Source organism: Echeneis naucrates, chromosome 24 (genome assembly GCF_900963305.1).
Source record: "Echeneis naucrates chromosome 24, fEcheNa1.1, whole genome shotgun sequence".
Taxonomy (NCBI): Eukaryota; Metazoa; Chordata; class Actinopteri; order Carangiformes; family Echeneidae; genus Echeneis; species Echeneis naucrates.
In genome coordinates this window covers 4,182,133-4,197,897 of record NC_042534.1, presented here as the reverse complement: position 1 = coordinate 4,197,897, position 15,765 = coordinate 4,182,133, and the positions used below count along the sequence as shown (strand labels likewise).

Below are 15,765 nucleotides of genomic sequence, written 5' to 3'. Positions count from 1 at the left end.
ACACCAGGGCCATGTTTGTGAATTTCCCCACACAACCACCAAACACATGGACTTCTCTGAGAAAGACTGTTTTTGTTGTTAAAGTGCCTTTCATAAGGTTTATTTTGAAGGCAGAAAGCCTTTTTTTGCTCTTACCTTCTGACTTGACTTGGAATAACACGCATGGCTGCATCGCCACACCAAACACCAATGAGAGAAAAGGAGGAAACAAACTAAACTTCACGGAAATAGATCGTAACGCACACCGAGGCCGTTAAACGTTGAACTACAACTGTATTTAAAAACACTTTTATAAGAGGATATTTTGTTCGTTTTTTGTCTTTACTTGAGTCTGTCGCGTTTTTCGCACAACAGTGAACGACAGCCTTTTTGTTCCTCGGGAGCCGCCGTAGTGGGAGTGCTCTTGGTTTCCGCCCACTCCGGCCGTGACCGGAAGTCGAGCAGAGTCCGGGGAAACAGTGGGAACTATCAAAACAAACGACGAGCACCGCCCGATCTCCAGCTTCTCTCCAGATAACGGGGTCACGGCATCGCCATGGACGGAGTACCGGCGGCCCTGCGGTGCTTCAGGGAGGGTCACTCCGCCGAGATGTTCGTGGATGACTCGGTGGAAACGGTGACTTCGGTGGAGCAGGTGAGTTTCGGCAGCTAATGTGGCTAATGCTAACGCCGCCAGCATCGACTTTTCTCTCTCTGGATGGAAAAGTGTGACAGAGAACCGGCTGTAGCTCACTCGGTTTTTCTTTTATTTATTTCGTCTGTGAACCGATCCATGGATTAGAAAAACGAATAAATCGTAATAATTGGCCGTTTTTTTGCCAGCAAGATTGAGCTTTCTCTTTATTTCTGTGACAGCTAGCACTGCTGCTTTAATTGGATTAAGTTTGAATTACTGTGACTGCAGGACAGAAAGGATGGAAAATGGCTTAATGGGTTACACCAGGACCATGTTTTAAATATTTAAAGTTTGTATCTCAAAAAAAAAAAAAAAAAAACAATGGCAGTAAAATCCTAATAAACATAAATTCCATAGATGAATCCATATTCATCTTTTTAATCCCATCTTTTCACATATATGACCTGTGGACATGAAATGTGACTAATGTGATTAATCATATATCAAAACAGTTGACTAGTAATATTTCTAGTGACTGGTTAATCAATGATCATTTGCCAAAGTTTAGGCAATTCTTTTGACGGTAAATAACTAATCACATTCATGTTTGGTCACAAATCAGATGAAATGGTTAGTAATGTCAGATCACGATCTTGTAGGAAGAAGATACTCACACATACACAAAAGTGAGCATTGATTGATTGCATAAAATACTTTCAACAATTCAACAACAATTCATAATTTTGAAAACAAATTCTGACTGTCTCAAACTCTGCGTACTGATGAATGAAGTCATTTGTTATTGAGAAGGACAATTTTCTGTTCACTAAAATGTTTCAGAGGTTTGATTTCGCAGCAAGAAGCACAACAAAGTACCTTAATCATTGAATTTTTTTGTAAAGTATAAACTTCAGTCAAATTTTCATTATGCTTTTGTCTTACTTGCTTTATTTTTGTGGCTAAAACATGGCTGTTTTCTTTCACAAAGACCTTTGGATTAGTTGAAAATATGACTTGTCAGGTTCTTATTATCTGAAAAGAGAAGAAAGCACTTCAGACTGTAACACTCCTGCTCTGCACTTTGCAGATGATGATAGGCTGATTTTATTGTTGCTATTGTTGAGCTCACAATGCTCTTCGTTATTACTGTTTACGCTCTCCTCTTTCCTGCCCTTTCTTCTTTTTCATCAGAAAAAAGTGGAGTGCAGCATAGAAGAAGTCATCAGTGTTTACAAGCAAATACACAGCTTACCACAGTGAGTACTCACAGTGTCAACATACTGCAGAAAAACAGTGCTGCTGCAGCTCAAGAGCAGTTCATTGAATAGACAGTTTCACTGAGTATAGTGGTTTTCCCTGTGATTCCTCAAGGTCTTTTCACAGAGATTTTTCTTGCTACCCTCCACTACAAATCTACAGACTCAGAAAATGCCAAACTGCACACTCACTGTAAGATTGTGGTGAGGATTCTTTTCTTTCAGCCAGAATTTCTCTTTTGGGGTTGTTCCATTGAGCGTATGTTGTAATCATCTCCTCATGTTAGAGACTGCTTAGTAGTTACTGTTATTGCCCAATATAATAAAAAAGCTTCATTATTATTGTATCCCAGTCTTTTTGTCTCTGCTGTCAGAAGACCGCAAAAGGAAAATTTAAACAAATAAGAGCATTCTTCTTCTATACAGAACTGTTTTCTATTCCAAACATTAAGTAAAATTTATTACAGGAATATCACAACCTGCACCAAATGTTGCATCTTAGTAAAATGCAGTCTGAGGTATCACAAGCATATCACGTACTAGCATTTAAAACACTAATTCAGTATTATTATCACAAAGACTCTGAAGGTTTTTCCTTAAGAGAGGTGGGACAAAGAAACCCATCCAACCCAACAGTCACATTTCTGAAACAAAACATCAGGCAGGTGACGTATTACTGCAGTAGTTAAGTGAAATCAGGAGATCAAATTGGCCTGAACTGCATTTGGTATGTAATGAAAGACTTTATATAATGTAGAGTATAAAATGAAGAGTCCTAAAAACATGCTCTCAAATCTAAAAGGTGATAAATTGGTCAGGTAGTTGTGAAGCCACTTCAACAGTAATGATCTGTTCACACAGTTTTTATAATGAGCAGCCGTTATGAGACATTTCCAACAATGCTGCTGATTGCTCTGGACTTTTTTTCCTCAGTAAACGTGGCTGCATGGAGATGTATGATGGCTGTTTAGAAAAGATGCACTGATCCGCCCACGTGCTTTCGTCCTGCTATCAGCTGTCATCAGTCCTGTTGTAATGGGGTGACTCATCCCATTTCTATGACAACTGCTCTCGGACGTAAATGCCAGCGGTACTGTGCAGCCGGGCAGCTACTGTGCAACTGCAACGTAGGATAAGAAAACCAAAAGTGTTAATTAGTGGAAGTTGTGTGTTTGGTGGTGAGGATTTGTTTTCTGTGGGTTTGCCTCGTCTTTGGGTCAAAACACGTGCTCAACAGATGGAAGTAAAAGGTTGTGCTGTTGGGTTAAAATGAGACAGGATGTTGAGATTAATTTCAGTCACGAATGGGAAAAAATCCAAGCTTTGGTTATTTTTTTGTCTTGTTTTCCTGACATAAATTCAGCAGTTTAAGTAAAAACATGCTGAGCTGTTGGTCTTCTTTTAAGTTGATGATGAGATGTAGTACTTTTCTCATAATATCTGCCACTACATATGGACTTTGGATGATTTGAGGCTCACAAAAACTAAAATAAGTCAATCTTTGTGTCAACATACTCTCTAAATCATATTGTAGATATTTTTTCTTGCAGGGTTAGGGTTATGCCAGTGTTGCTATTTGGGGAAAGTATCATTATTAACATTTCTGAAATATACTTTTTTTTGTTAAGTTCTTAAACATTTAAAGATCCAACCAAAGACAGAAATAACCCAAATGTGAGCAACAGTTCATTTAAACACAATGGCATTTCAAACTCTGCCTCCATGTGTTCCCATGAAGGCAGCATTTAAGTTCACTGTTGCTATATTATTAACATGACAAGAGGACAGTTTCTACGCCTCGATGCTCAGACAGGACTGCAACATTCAACTGAACTTCCATGTTTGACCAGAAAACTAACAAAACCGAGTTGTTGAACTACAGCGTTCTATGCTTTTTGGTTTATTCACCCTTAAACATTCTGACTCCAAAAGATTTGGTTAAGAAACAATCCAAACAACATGACCTCACTGCCATCAGTGGAAGGTAAAGCCCCTTTTTCTGTTTGCAAAAGTCACACAATTTTCCTGATCAACTTGATCCTGTCAGTAAAACAAATATGAGACAAATAAAGTTTTTAGAGATTTATGGGAGTAGAAATTGGAGGATGTCAGCGGCAGAAGTTGTTTATTGTTGAGTCTCTAACATCAAACGTTTTGTTTTCATGTCCCTTTTGTTATTTTGACTTTAGACTGAGATTGTAGGTTTAGTTTACTTGCACACATCTGCTGCCCAGCCTGCCCTCAGCCTTTAAACAACCGAGTCCAACCCTCATCTGAGGCGCATAACTGTGGTGGGCGGACCAGCTTTAGCTGGTCCTGCGTTCCCCTCTGATTGTTGTTGTGTTTCAGAATTGCTGCCACAATGTCTCAGCCAGCTATCCGTAACTAAACCCCTCGTGCAGGTAGAGTGCAATTACAAATGTTGCTGGCGAACACGAAAAGGACAGGCGGCAAATAAGCCTGGGTGGGCGGCCGGAGGGGTTTGTGTCAGCTGTCTTTGACGGACATGAGACTGTGGAAAAGGATACAGGATGCAGATGAAAGGTGTGCCGGCGTTCCTGTGGTGCAAACACACCCACTGATATGAAGATGATGGAAGCGAAGGGCGTATGCCATTCGGCTCAGGAGACGGAGATACAAACATTTTTATAATGGTCTCCTTCTTTTCCTGCTCACATGTAATTGCACATAAAATGCTGACTTATAAGGATATGTTGTCGAGCTTTGGCAGTTTTTTTTTTCTTTGTAGCTGTAGCTTCAGAATAGTTAAATGATTTATGATGTAATTCCCATAATTTTCATTTCCTTTGCTCTGTTTTGAGCCTTCCTCTCTTTCTTTTTTTTTTTTTTTTTTTTTTTTTAGTTTTTCTGGTTTTAACTTATCTAAAACATCATGTAATTTTAATAAAAAAAAATTTCAATAGAGTCAAGTGCTACATATCACCGTATTATGAGCTAATAGCTACTTTGCAGTGCTCACTCCCAGATGGGCGGTTGGACAGATACAGCAGTAAAGACAGCAAAAATCCAATAATGGTATGTTCACCTGTCTCATCTTTCTGTTCAGCTGGACTTGGTGTTTCTTTCTTTCATGCTCATAATGACCACTCAAATCAAAACTGGAAAGGAGTAAAAAAAAAAAAAAAAAACAACTCCCAGCCTTGTTTAAATGACGACAGAGTCAGTGGAAAAGTTTTTACGACACTTTGGACTGACTTTCCTTTATTATCTACCTCCTATGTGTTTGTGATCGATCCTTGCATTTCTGTTTGTGTTCCTCAGACCAACGTTGCTGCGGGAACAACACTACACGTATCTCAAGAAGGGCTTACGTCACTTATCGGACACCTATGAGGTACGGTAACTCAGATCCACGAAAACAAGAGAAACATCTGATGTGGACATTTGTAATGACACATGCAGCCGAGTTCTCTGCTCCAGGCTAAGTTTCTGCTAATGCTGACCAATAAATTATATTTTCAGCATTGTGGAAATATGTACTTGTACATGTTGCCAGGGAAAAACTGTAACGCAATATTTTGTTGTTTGCCCGTGACTAGCAGTTGCCGTTTTCTGCTTGCAGCTTGAAATAAATGAATCTGAAGGAACTACTGACTTTATGCTCACACAGCAGAGAACTCAGGTTGCTGTAACTGTAGATGTGAACCAAAAGTCAATAATCCTCCTTCATTGTGCCACCTGTTCAACGAGATTTGAACACCCTGCGCCCATTTTTTAAACACAACCATGGCAGGCTGCCATCAAGCCACTTTGTTATTAACCTTTAAGTTTCAAGACTGCAGTTTCATTTACCCAAAATTTGTGTGAACTCGTAGCTACAGGCTGCAACATGTTCCGTGCATGCACGCTTCATACATGTTACTTTATTGCAGCTCATATGTTGATCACAGACTTCCCTCATATTGTGCAGGTTTAGTTTTATACCAAAGTTCAGCCACAGGTTTGCATGAGCTCCAGCAGTAACCTGCGCTGACATGAAGGACAGTAACACTCGCTGCCTCTGGATCAGCGCCTGCTTTAAATAGAAGTACCATTGTATTCACTTTTCAAAAAATGTGCTCTGCCTACTCTCGGGAAGGTCACCTGTTTTTCTGTGTTTGCGTGTGTGTCTGTTAGAAGAATATTCATGACTTTTACCAGAAAAGAGAGGAGGAAAAAAAAAAAAGAGGAAAGAATTTGTTGCTCTCTCCACCTCCAGCTCAGAATCACACCGATTTGACTGAAAACCAGACGGTGTGCTTGCTTTACTCTGACGGTGTATTTATGTCCAACTAAACACAGCAGCTGAGTAATAAAAACAGCAGAGAACACATTACGGCGCTGTTTAGTGTGTCATGTCATTAACATTAAACATGATAATTTATTTCACAGCCTTTAAAAATAAACCCTCTATCGTTTATCTCCGCCTCTGCTCTGAATCTCATTTATTGCTATAAATGGTCATCTGATGTCCATCTGATCTTGTGATTGTGTGTGTGACTGTGTCTCTGCATGTAGTGTCTGGATGCTAGCAGACCGTGGCTGTGCTTCTGGATTCTTCACAGTCTGGAGCTTCTGGAGGAGCCCGTTCCCTCTGCTGTCGCCTCAGAGTGAGTCACAGGCAGATCCATACGCTACAACTGCACTGCAACTGAAAGGCAAAAACCCAGCCAAATAAAACCCCTTGGCTTCCAGCTATTTTTTTTTATTATTTACTGCCGCTGCACAGTTCTCATAATTCTTAAAATGCTGCTGAAAAGCAGAATGCCCCCTTGAATTCAAAACAACGGCAGCTACACACAGACCTTCTTTGCATCTTTGCAGCTGTTTCATGGATAGTTGCTGTTTAATGTGTAATGTTATGAAGTAAGATCCGTTATGCTGAGATGGAGATATCAGTGCATGAAATTCTATAAAAAAAATGGCAGGTAATTACTACCAACACTGGTTCTGGTAAAATTGAACAAAATAAGCAGGAGTAAAAAAAAAAAATATTTTGCAGCCACAACTTTAAACTGTTCCTGCCACCAAAATGTCACCTGATTCAATTATTGTCAGCTGAAAGGAACACTCTAACGCACGGCGGAGCCAGGCTCCCAACACACGCTCTCATTATTACTGCGAGGCGAGCCAGCACACCGGCTGGCACTGTCCGGCGCCAATGTGATGCCCTTGTGCTCACACACACACACACACAGGCCTTGTTCAGGGATTTATCACAATGCAACCTACAACAGATTGCTTTCTCTGTCCCATGAAATGCACACTGTTCTCAGGTCAGTTCTGGCACTGGACTGGTAAAGTGGATGTAGGCTTCCCTTCCAACTCAGTTGGCTCGAGGCACGCTGGCAGCGTTGTGAGTTCTGTCCGTGGCAGATGATGAGGAGGGCATTTATGAGAGAAACAGCTTGGTGCAGGGAGGCTAGAAAGAAAGGAAGCTCTGGTTTAGATGTAAGATTTCATAGTCATTACAATTTACACGTTTAGGATCAGGACGTAAGTTGTACATAGTTTGGTCAGATGTAGTAACACAGCTCCTAAAACTCTGCTCTTGTCTCTGCAGTGTGTGTCAGTTTCTGGCTCGCTGTCAGAGCCCAACAGGGGGTTTTGCAGGGGGACCAGGACAGCACGCCCACCTAGCACCCACCTACGCTGCCGTCAACGCCCTCTGCATCATCGGCACAGAGGAGGCCTACAATGTTATAAACAGGTACAGTCCTGAATACACACTCATTCATTCATTCATCTTCGGCTGCTTATCCGTTTCTGGGTCACGTGGGGGTGCAGGAGCCAATCCCAGCTCACACTGGGCGAGGGAGGGGTCACACTGGACAGGTCACCAGTCCATCACAGGGCCAACACACAGAGACAGACAGAGACCCACAACCATTCACACTCAGACTCACACACAGGAAGGCCCCAGGCCTTCCTTTTGCTGGGCAACAGTGCTAACCACGATGCCGTCTTCCTGCCCACACACTTACTGATAGAGTTAAATTATATTGCCCCTTAAAGCATCATTATTTAATACGTCAATGAAATGAATCCTCGAGTCAAGTAGGAAAAAGAGCTGACATGGATATTTAGAAGAGATTCGTGCCGTATGTCTGATGCCAAATATCTCAGCAGCATTCATGCAGAGCTCCACTTTTGTTGTCAGCAATACTTCCCAAACCTCAAGAGTTTTTGAAAATCCTCAGACTCAAACAAAATCTCTTCAGAAGCCAAGATCAGCAATTTGTCATGGAGACTTCACTGCAAAGATACAACTCTCTCTCCGTGTTCTATAAATAGCTCAACACTATCTATGAAGTGTCGACAATGTGTTTGTACTGAAATCTCACACAGTCAGAATGAAATGTTATTTTGCCTTTCAGGCTCCGAGCTTCAGATTCAGTTTGAAATAAGATAAAGGATTCACCATTAAAGTCCAATTTTCAGTTTCAATTTGAATCAGTATGATTTGAAGATAAACCCCATTTTAAAAACACAGATCGAGGCAGAGTGTGTCATTGGGAGGAGAGAAGAGGAGACTATGCAAGTGAAGGAGATGATGAGGTGCAGAAAAAGAAAATATCCATCAGAGACACATCGATGATTGTTGGTCCGTCTAAGTCAACAACATAAATAAGCGGTTGCCCAGAAAATTTGGCTTAAGGAATCATTTGTCATTTACACGTGGAAGACAAAGCTCTTTATGAGTGAGTCACAGCGGAGGCGTACGTTTCTGTCAACAGTGAAGAGAAGAATTGGTGAAGCCAGACTGCACAAACATGGAGCTGTAAACTTTGGTGACTTTCATCTCTCACCCATACAGATGTAAACCTACTGTAATTAAAGCTGAGCACTTTAATATGGTATCCGTCTTTTCATTTCAAATTGAAAGTTGATCTGGAGGGACACTTGCGGATGATTCACAGCAGTGAGCTTTTACTTGGTGGCTGAAATTCATTTATTATTTGATGCACTCGAACCGTCTTCTGTGTAATTGTGTTTTATTTTCTGCAGTGTTAGATCATAATAAGAGTCATAGTTCCATTTGTACAGAAATCTCTTTAGGATGCTATTTATACAGAGGCTGATAATTGCGGATTCACTGAGCACACGACCTTTTGCTCCTTCATTTATAACTGTGTAACCAGCAGTGACGCTCCCAGAGATTCCTGTTTTATTGATGCGAAGCGGCTTTAGAGAGCAGGAGTTAACTTTGCATTAGTGCCTTATTAAATTTTCTCCTGTTCTCCACTCTCATCTCCCCCCACCCTCTCCCTGTCCTCTGCCTTCTGTACGGAGCCTCTCTCCAGGGAGAAGCTGTTAGATTTCCTGTGGTCAGTGAAGCAACCAGATGGCTCGTTTGTGATGCACGTTGGAGGCGAGGTGGATGTCAGGTGAGAACCCAGAAGGCAGCGCTCCCTCCTCCGCCCTCCAGCCTCTCTTCTGTCTCCTCCTTTTTGTCAATAATTTAATATTTGGGACATTATTTATTGACAGAATTTTGGATTCTTCATTCATTATTATGCAGGAGTCAAAATATTTTTTGAGCTAAATTTGCACATTGAGTCCTCATGAAGTCCTCATGAAGTAAGTAGGACATCTTAAAAAAAAGCAGATGATCATTTCTGCTTTTATCCCTCTGCATTTCTTATTCACTTTTGTTCCTCTTGGTGTCGATAAAAACGAGGAGAAATACAGACGTCTCACTTGCATAAGAGTGGATTTATTTTATTGAGTTATTCGGGGGGGCGTGTATATGTGTCTGTTGGCTTTTCTCTTTTTGGCTCTGTTATGTGGGGCAGTGGGTTTTTAATAAGCAGCTTTGAGATATCGTCTTCTGTTTCCACAAAGACCCTCAGCAGTCAAAGTTACTTCCTCAGTTTCTGAGGCATCTTTTATCCCTTGCCAACCAATTAACGTTGTGCTGTCATCTATTATTCAGCTCACTGCCCTGTGAAAACCACGTATCACAGAAAAGTAGTCTCCCTTTACCTGTAAGCCAGCCAGCCCACTGGGCTCAAAAGGTTTTTATCTTGGAGAGAGTCTTTGGAGTGTTTTATTTTTTGGTCTTAAATAATCTGCCCACGGCGGCCCTGAGGAGACGCAGGGACACTGAGTGGACTACCTCAGTGAAATTAAGTAAACAAATCCAACACTTACTTTGTTTTCACGGAACAGCAACTAATAAGCAAGCATACTTCCCATGACAGACTGGAAGTGTTCTGTGTCTTTATGATTATTAACAAATCCCTTGAAAAGTCCAAAGCCAACAATCAATTAAGCTTTTCAACGAGATCGTATTTCTCTGCGCTGCAGGTTTCCTCCTGTTCAAACATGACAGTGTCACCACTGAGGGCCAGAACGCATTAAATGTGTATTAATCCACAGCTGAAAATAGGCAACATTTCCTGAGGCAGGAAGCCTCCAAAGCTTCTAGAAAATAAAATAAAAAGATCATTTGAATATAACCTTTACGTTGTCTTTTAGAGCCTAAAACCTTTCTCCTGGTTATTATTATAAATATAGGCACATATTTAATGTGACTATGGTTATCTTGATTCAGTAGTTATCTGCCGGACAAACTCTCAAATACAAAAACCTTTCAGTGGATAACTCCAGCCAGCTCACTGCCTTTTCATCTTTTTATGATATAAAGAATAATATATTAACATCAGCCTTAACTTTGAATTCTTGGTGAGTAAATTCTAAAATCTTCTCAGTCTCTTGGCATAAATAAAGGAAATAAAGGAAATAAAATATGTGTACCAGATGAACACAAAGAGCAGAATGGATGTTAATTCTGATGGTGGGACATTCATGTGAAAGTGTTGGAGGAGCAGACCTGCAGCTCAACCATGTCTCCGTTTGTTGATCTCTATCTGTGTTTTTGTTTCCTGCCACAGGAGTGCGTACTGCGCTGCGTCTGTGGCGTCGCTCACAAATGTCCTCACGCCCAAACTGTTTGAGGACACGACCAACTGGATCCTCAGGTGCAACAAACCACCACAGCAGTTTATTAAAGCCTGCTCTGTTGCCCCTTTTCCCCTCAGTAATGTTTTTTCCTCTTCCCCTGTGCTCAGATGTCAGAACTGGGAGGGCGGTCTGAGCGGAGTGCCAGGTCTGGAGGCCCACGGTGGTTACACCTTCTGTGGCACGGCGGCCCTCGTCATCCTGGGCAAAGAACACATGCTGGATCTCAAAGCTCTGCTGGTGAGCTACCCCAGTCTGACATTTATGTATTTTTAATATATAATATCTTTCACATGTATATTTAGCTCTTCTCTGCTTATTTCAGATTGAGTTCAGTCCTTCACCAAGATCAGTTTCCTTTGAACAGTTCTTTGACATTATTTTTTTCTGGCCATGAAGTGGTTGACATGTATGAGGTCAATGCTTGCAGTGACAGTGATTGAGAAATCCTGCCGTCATGTCCAGGGACGTTAGAGATCAGAGCAGCAGCCCTGCAGTTTCAGTATGGACAGATCTCTGCGTGGAAACTCTGGGCCACCCTGCAGCCATTTTTTTAAAGAAGCAGCACAGCTCGCATTCAGAGTCAGTTAGCTTTCGTCCCCACTGTTCCCCCACCATCCTCCGGCACGTATTCAAATTTGGTGTGGTCATAAAGTGTGTATGTGGCTGCAGCAGGCCTGTAGATAGCTCCTCCTTCTTGCTAATGTCACAGGTGAGCAGGAGCGTGCCCTCCATAGCGATTTAATGGGCTCAGTGGTTTAACAGCAGAGGTGGTGGTGACAACAGGGTGTTTGTCAGCAGAGCCGGAGCCGGAGCTGGGCTTTGGGTGGTCGAAGGTCATAAGTCCACACCAGGTTGAAAATGACAGTTGTGCGACTGTATGCCGTCTGCTCGGCGCTGCCACCTCTTCCCAGCAGATTCAGCATAAGGACCCCCACCAGCGCTGGAGGCAGTATTTTTAATTGGTCATTTCAAGTTGAATTTGATTACTCTTTGTACTGTTGGTCGTGAGAAACAATCAATTAGTGGTTTATTCAGTAATGAAATGAATCTTTATTTGTGGTTCCAATGTGTTCAGGCTAATGGATGCATCCGAAAACATCTGTGCAGGGTTTAGTCTTTAGTTACTTCGGAGCTCAGAGCCTGATGCAGCCGGTGTGAACCGAAGTGTCTTTGATGTGGTTGCTCTGTTCGTGGAGTGATGCAGGATGAGTCACTGCATAAAGCGGCTTCACCTCCGACAGGATGATCGGATCACTGACATGCAGGAGAGAAGTCACGTCGGTGAGGGCGTTTGTTTGTTTGTTTTTTTACGATACAAGTTCAGGTGGAGCGATGTGCAGATGTGCCGCTGTCACCGTTTGAAGTTAGAAGATGTGACTGATATGAAGGAGTGTGCGTGTGTGTGTGTGTGTGTGTGTGTGTGTGTGTGTGTGTGTGTGTGTCGCACACACACAGCTGTGGTGTGTGTACCAGCACCACAGCTTCATTTGACTATGAGGTCATGTGCTGGTGCTGCAGAGGACATTGTCACACATTAATGTTTGAGGAAAGGAAGCTTTATATTTCCCAGAATGCAGCTCGGCCAATGAGTGAGCAGCCTGCCTCTCTGGATCAAACACAGCAGCAGTGAGTGTGGAGCGTGAAAGCCACTAAAGCCTGCGATGCATATTTGTAAAGAACATTTTCTGTCTGCTCCGTTTGTAATGAGCAGCACATGCAGCCACAGTGAATGTGGATGAACCAGACCGAACCTCAGCTGGTATTAAACCCAACATCTCATAAAGCCAAGCAGAGTGGATCCGCACCGGTTAGTGGTTTCTACAGCAACGACAGTGCAGAATTCCTTCCCCTGTTTTTGTTTGCTTGTTTTTTTTAGCTTAAAGATGCCTCCTTCCTTCGTCCCTCCCTCCACAGCCCTGCTCCAGTCCTACAGACGTCTCAGTCTTACTCTGAGACGATCAGAAGCAAAAGTCCTCGTAGTTTCTGAGGGACGCACACGCTGTGCATCGTTCTTGATCGTGTATAATGTGAGTTTGTGATGTTTCTCCTCAGCGGTGGGTGGTCAGCAGGCAGATGCGATTCGAGGGAGGTTTCCAGGGACGCTGTAATAAACTGGTGGACGGCTGCTACTCTTTCTGGCAGGCTGGACTCCTGCCGCTCCTCCACAGAGCCTTATACAAAGAAGGTACTGTAGGTCTTTTTTCTCTGGATGAATACGTCACTGTTGCTTTTTCTCTGGATGGTCAAATCAGCATCAGATGGATTTGCGTGTTACTAGAAGTTTGACTGAGTCGTGTTTGTGCAGGAGAGTCGGCGCTCAGTCGGCAGCGGTGGATGTTCGAGCAGCAGGCCTTGCAGGAGTACATCCTCCTCTGCTGTCAGAACCCAACAGGGGGCCTTCTGGACAAACCTGGCAAGTCAGTACCACACCATCTGGACACACACACAGAACACACCAAGGCTGCTGACTTTCCATCATGTGAACTGAATTGAACAGTGTGTTCGTGTGTTTCCAGATCCAGAGATTTCTACCACACATGTTACTGCCTGAGCGGCCTCTCCATAGCACAGCACTTTGGAAACATGGACCTCCACCATGAGATGATCCTGGGCAAGGAGGAGAACAGATTGGTGAGGGGGTGTGGATTCGTTTAGAAATAGCAGGATTAGCCCTCCTGACTGAAAACAGGCCGACGTTTCACAACAGCTCAGGCTTGTTTGAAAATTTGTACTATTATTATGAATTCTTCATTTTGAGCTGCGTCCCAATCTTTCCACGTGGCTCCCTGGCTGCTGTGCCTGCTGCTCAGGAATGACTGGATTATTACATTTATTGGTTATTTATCGCTGCGAGAGAAGCTTCACAGCCGAACAGTCAGCGGTGTGAACATCTTTTGCTCAAATGCAAATCAGCCTGACCCGCAGCGATTTTTGTCTCATCTCTGTCAGATCCTGATTGACGGGTTTCTCCCAAAAACATGAGCAGTTATGTAAATAAATACAAGCAAGTTTCTTTTTTCAAACCGTTTTAATGCAAAAGTATAGGATCTGCATTTTTCTGAATTACTGAATACAGGCGGCTCGATGAGTCGGTGCTGGAGTCTGCAGCTGTGATGTCAGGGCCTTCAAATGAAAAGAAGCATATTTATTTAATTAAATCAAGTGAAGGTCTCATCAGCTGTTCATTTTCTCTTTGATGCACTCGCACTCTTTGCAGCACGCAGCAGGTTGTTTGCTCTTAAACTGTGTTAGATTTGCAGTGTTGTCTGAAGGATTACTTCCTGATCCAGGTCGATTTTGTCTTTGGCAGAATCTAAAATGAGAGGCGGTGACAGATGTGTGTCGTTGGGAGGAGTTGAGAAGTAGATTGATGGCATTAAAGACAAACAAGGCGCAGTTTCACTTAAAACAGCCGCGGCAGAGGGGTTGGGTTTTTTGTTTTCCTGTTTCCTGCCGTATTTACTGGCACCAGCAGTTGGTGACAGTAATCCGGCCCCACGAACACACGAGGCAGGCCTACCTGTTTTTACATCGCAGCTCTCAGCTGCCACATTGATGCTTTCTGACGCCAGACGTTTTGTCACATCTGCCAAAAACTGGACATTATATTTCAGATTAGAATACAGACTCCTGTGTCCTTTCATGAGTAGTTTTTAATCCCTTCTGGGTGGGACAAAATATAAAGAAAACAAATACAGACAGCTCAAACAAGGGTGTACGAGTCCTGCAATAAACGCTGCCGTATAATGTTCTATGATTTGAGAGAAGTGTTGACTCAAGTCTCGAAATTTCTGCGCTCGTGTTTCGTCGTGGTGTTGCGTTAGCTGGTATCGTAATGTCTCATCCGCTTCCACAAAAGAGGTTTTAAAAAGGAACTGATGAAGATGTCGTCTCGTTAAATTGTCCACCGTATTTTAATCCTTTTGTTTGTTGTTGTTCAGTTTGACTTTTTAGTCTTCAGACATGTTGGTGACATACATGAAGACGAGTGATGGAAGGTTTTTCATAGAAAAGAAACGAGTTAAAATGTTTTTTTTTTTTTTTGTGCTGGGGAGTTTAACATTCAGCTGCTTTCAGTGATTGTTCTTTAGCCAGTTCATGGTCAGAAGACAGTGAAACGAGTCTGTGGATGGTGGAGGGAGTAATAACTACTCTCATTGTTTAGATGTAGTAAAACTATAATTACACTCACATCAGATTAGATGAAGTGGGTGGGAAGTTGGGCCAAAAGAAGGAGAAAATGGATGCTTTAAAAAAAACAACTGGTCTTCTTGTTTTTCCCGTGTAGGCTCCAACTCATCCAGTCTACAACATCTGTCCAGAGAAGGTGGCTCAGGCGCTGCAGCACTTTCACCGGCTGCCTGTTCCTGAAGACACCAGACAGCAGGGAGCCCCCGCCAACGACACACCGTCAGACCTCGGCACTACATCGGCCGACCCTCAGTCCTAGTTCGTCCTCGGCGGAGATGCCACAGTGTGCGAATCGGCCAACTCTGGGTGGGACGGACTCGAGGCAGCAGACGGTCGAGCCCGAGAAGCAGCAGGACCTTCGGCAGAAATGAGGGCTGGAAGTTTAGGAGGAGTTTGCTCTAATAAAGCTCAACAGTTTCGTGCAGGCAGCTTTGCATAGAGCTGGATCTTGTTTTTTTTTTTTTTTTTTTTCTGCTTACGATGCCTGTTGTCTGAAATAAAAGTGAAACCTTAGAAGGTTTCAGTATGTCCAAGGTTAATAAAACTTTATAGAGTGCTTTTCATTTTGTTGTAATAAGATGATTAATGACTTTCAGGCACTTTTCAAACACAGACGGCAGGTAAGAGCTGCACTTGTTGATCTCCAGAGAAGCATCCAAAGAGAAATACAAAGACACATGCAGGTTGGCTAGAACATCGGCTGGCTGGGTTATTCCTCCAGGCTGAACGGTTATC

The 15,765-nt window shown here is 42.7% G+C and overlaps 1 protein-coding gene across 1 annotated transcript; it reads left to right on the top strand.

The window, feature by feature from the left end:
• Positions 1 to 415: 415 nt before the first annotated feature.
• Positions 416 to 15,565, top strand: fntb (farnesyltransferase, CAAX box, subunit beta). Its single transcript, XM_029497187.1, has 12 exons — positions 416 to 634; positions 1,808 to 1,872; positions 5,155 to 5,227; positions 6,391 to 6,482; positions 7,436 to 7,582; positions 9,177 to 9,260; positions 10,770 to 10,856; positions 10,947 to 11,076; positions 12,892 to 13,024; positions 13,145 to 13,256; positions 13,356 to 13,470; positions 15,128 to 15,565. The coding sequence occupies exons 1-12, from the start codon at positions 536 to 538 to the stop codon at positions 15,287 to 15,289; spliced, it is 1,299 nt and encodes a 432-aa protein (XP_029353047.1). The 5' UTR covers positions 416 to 535; the 3' UTR covers positions 15,290 to 15,565.
• The last annotated feature ends 200 nt before the right edge of the window (positions 15,566 to 15,765 follow it).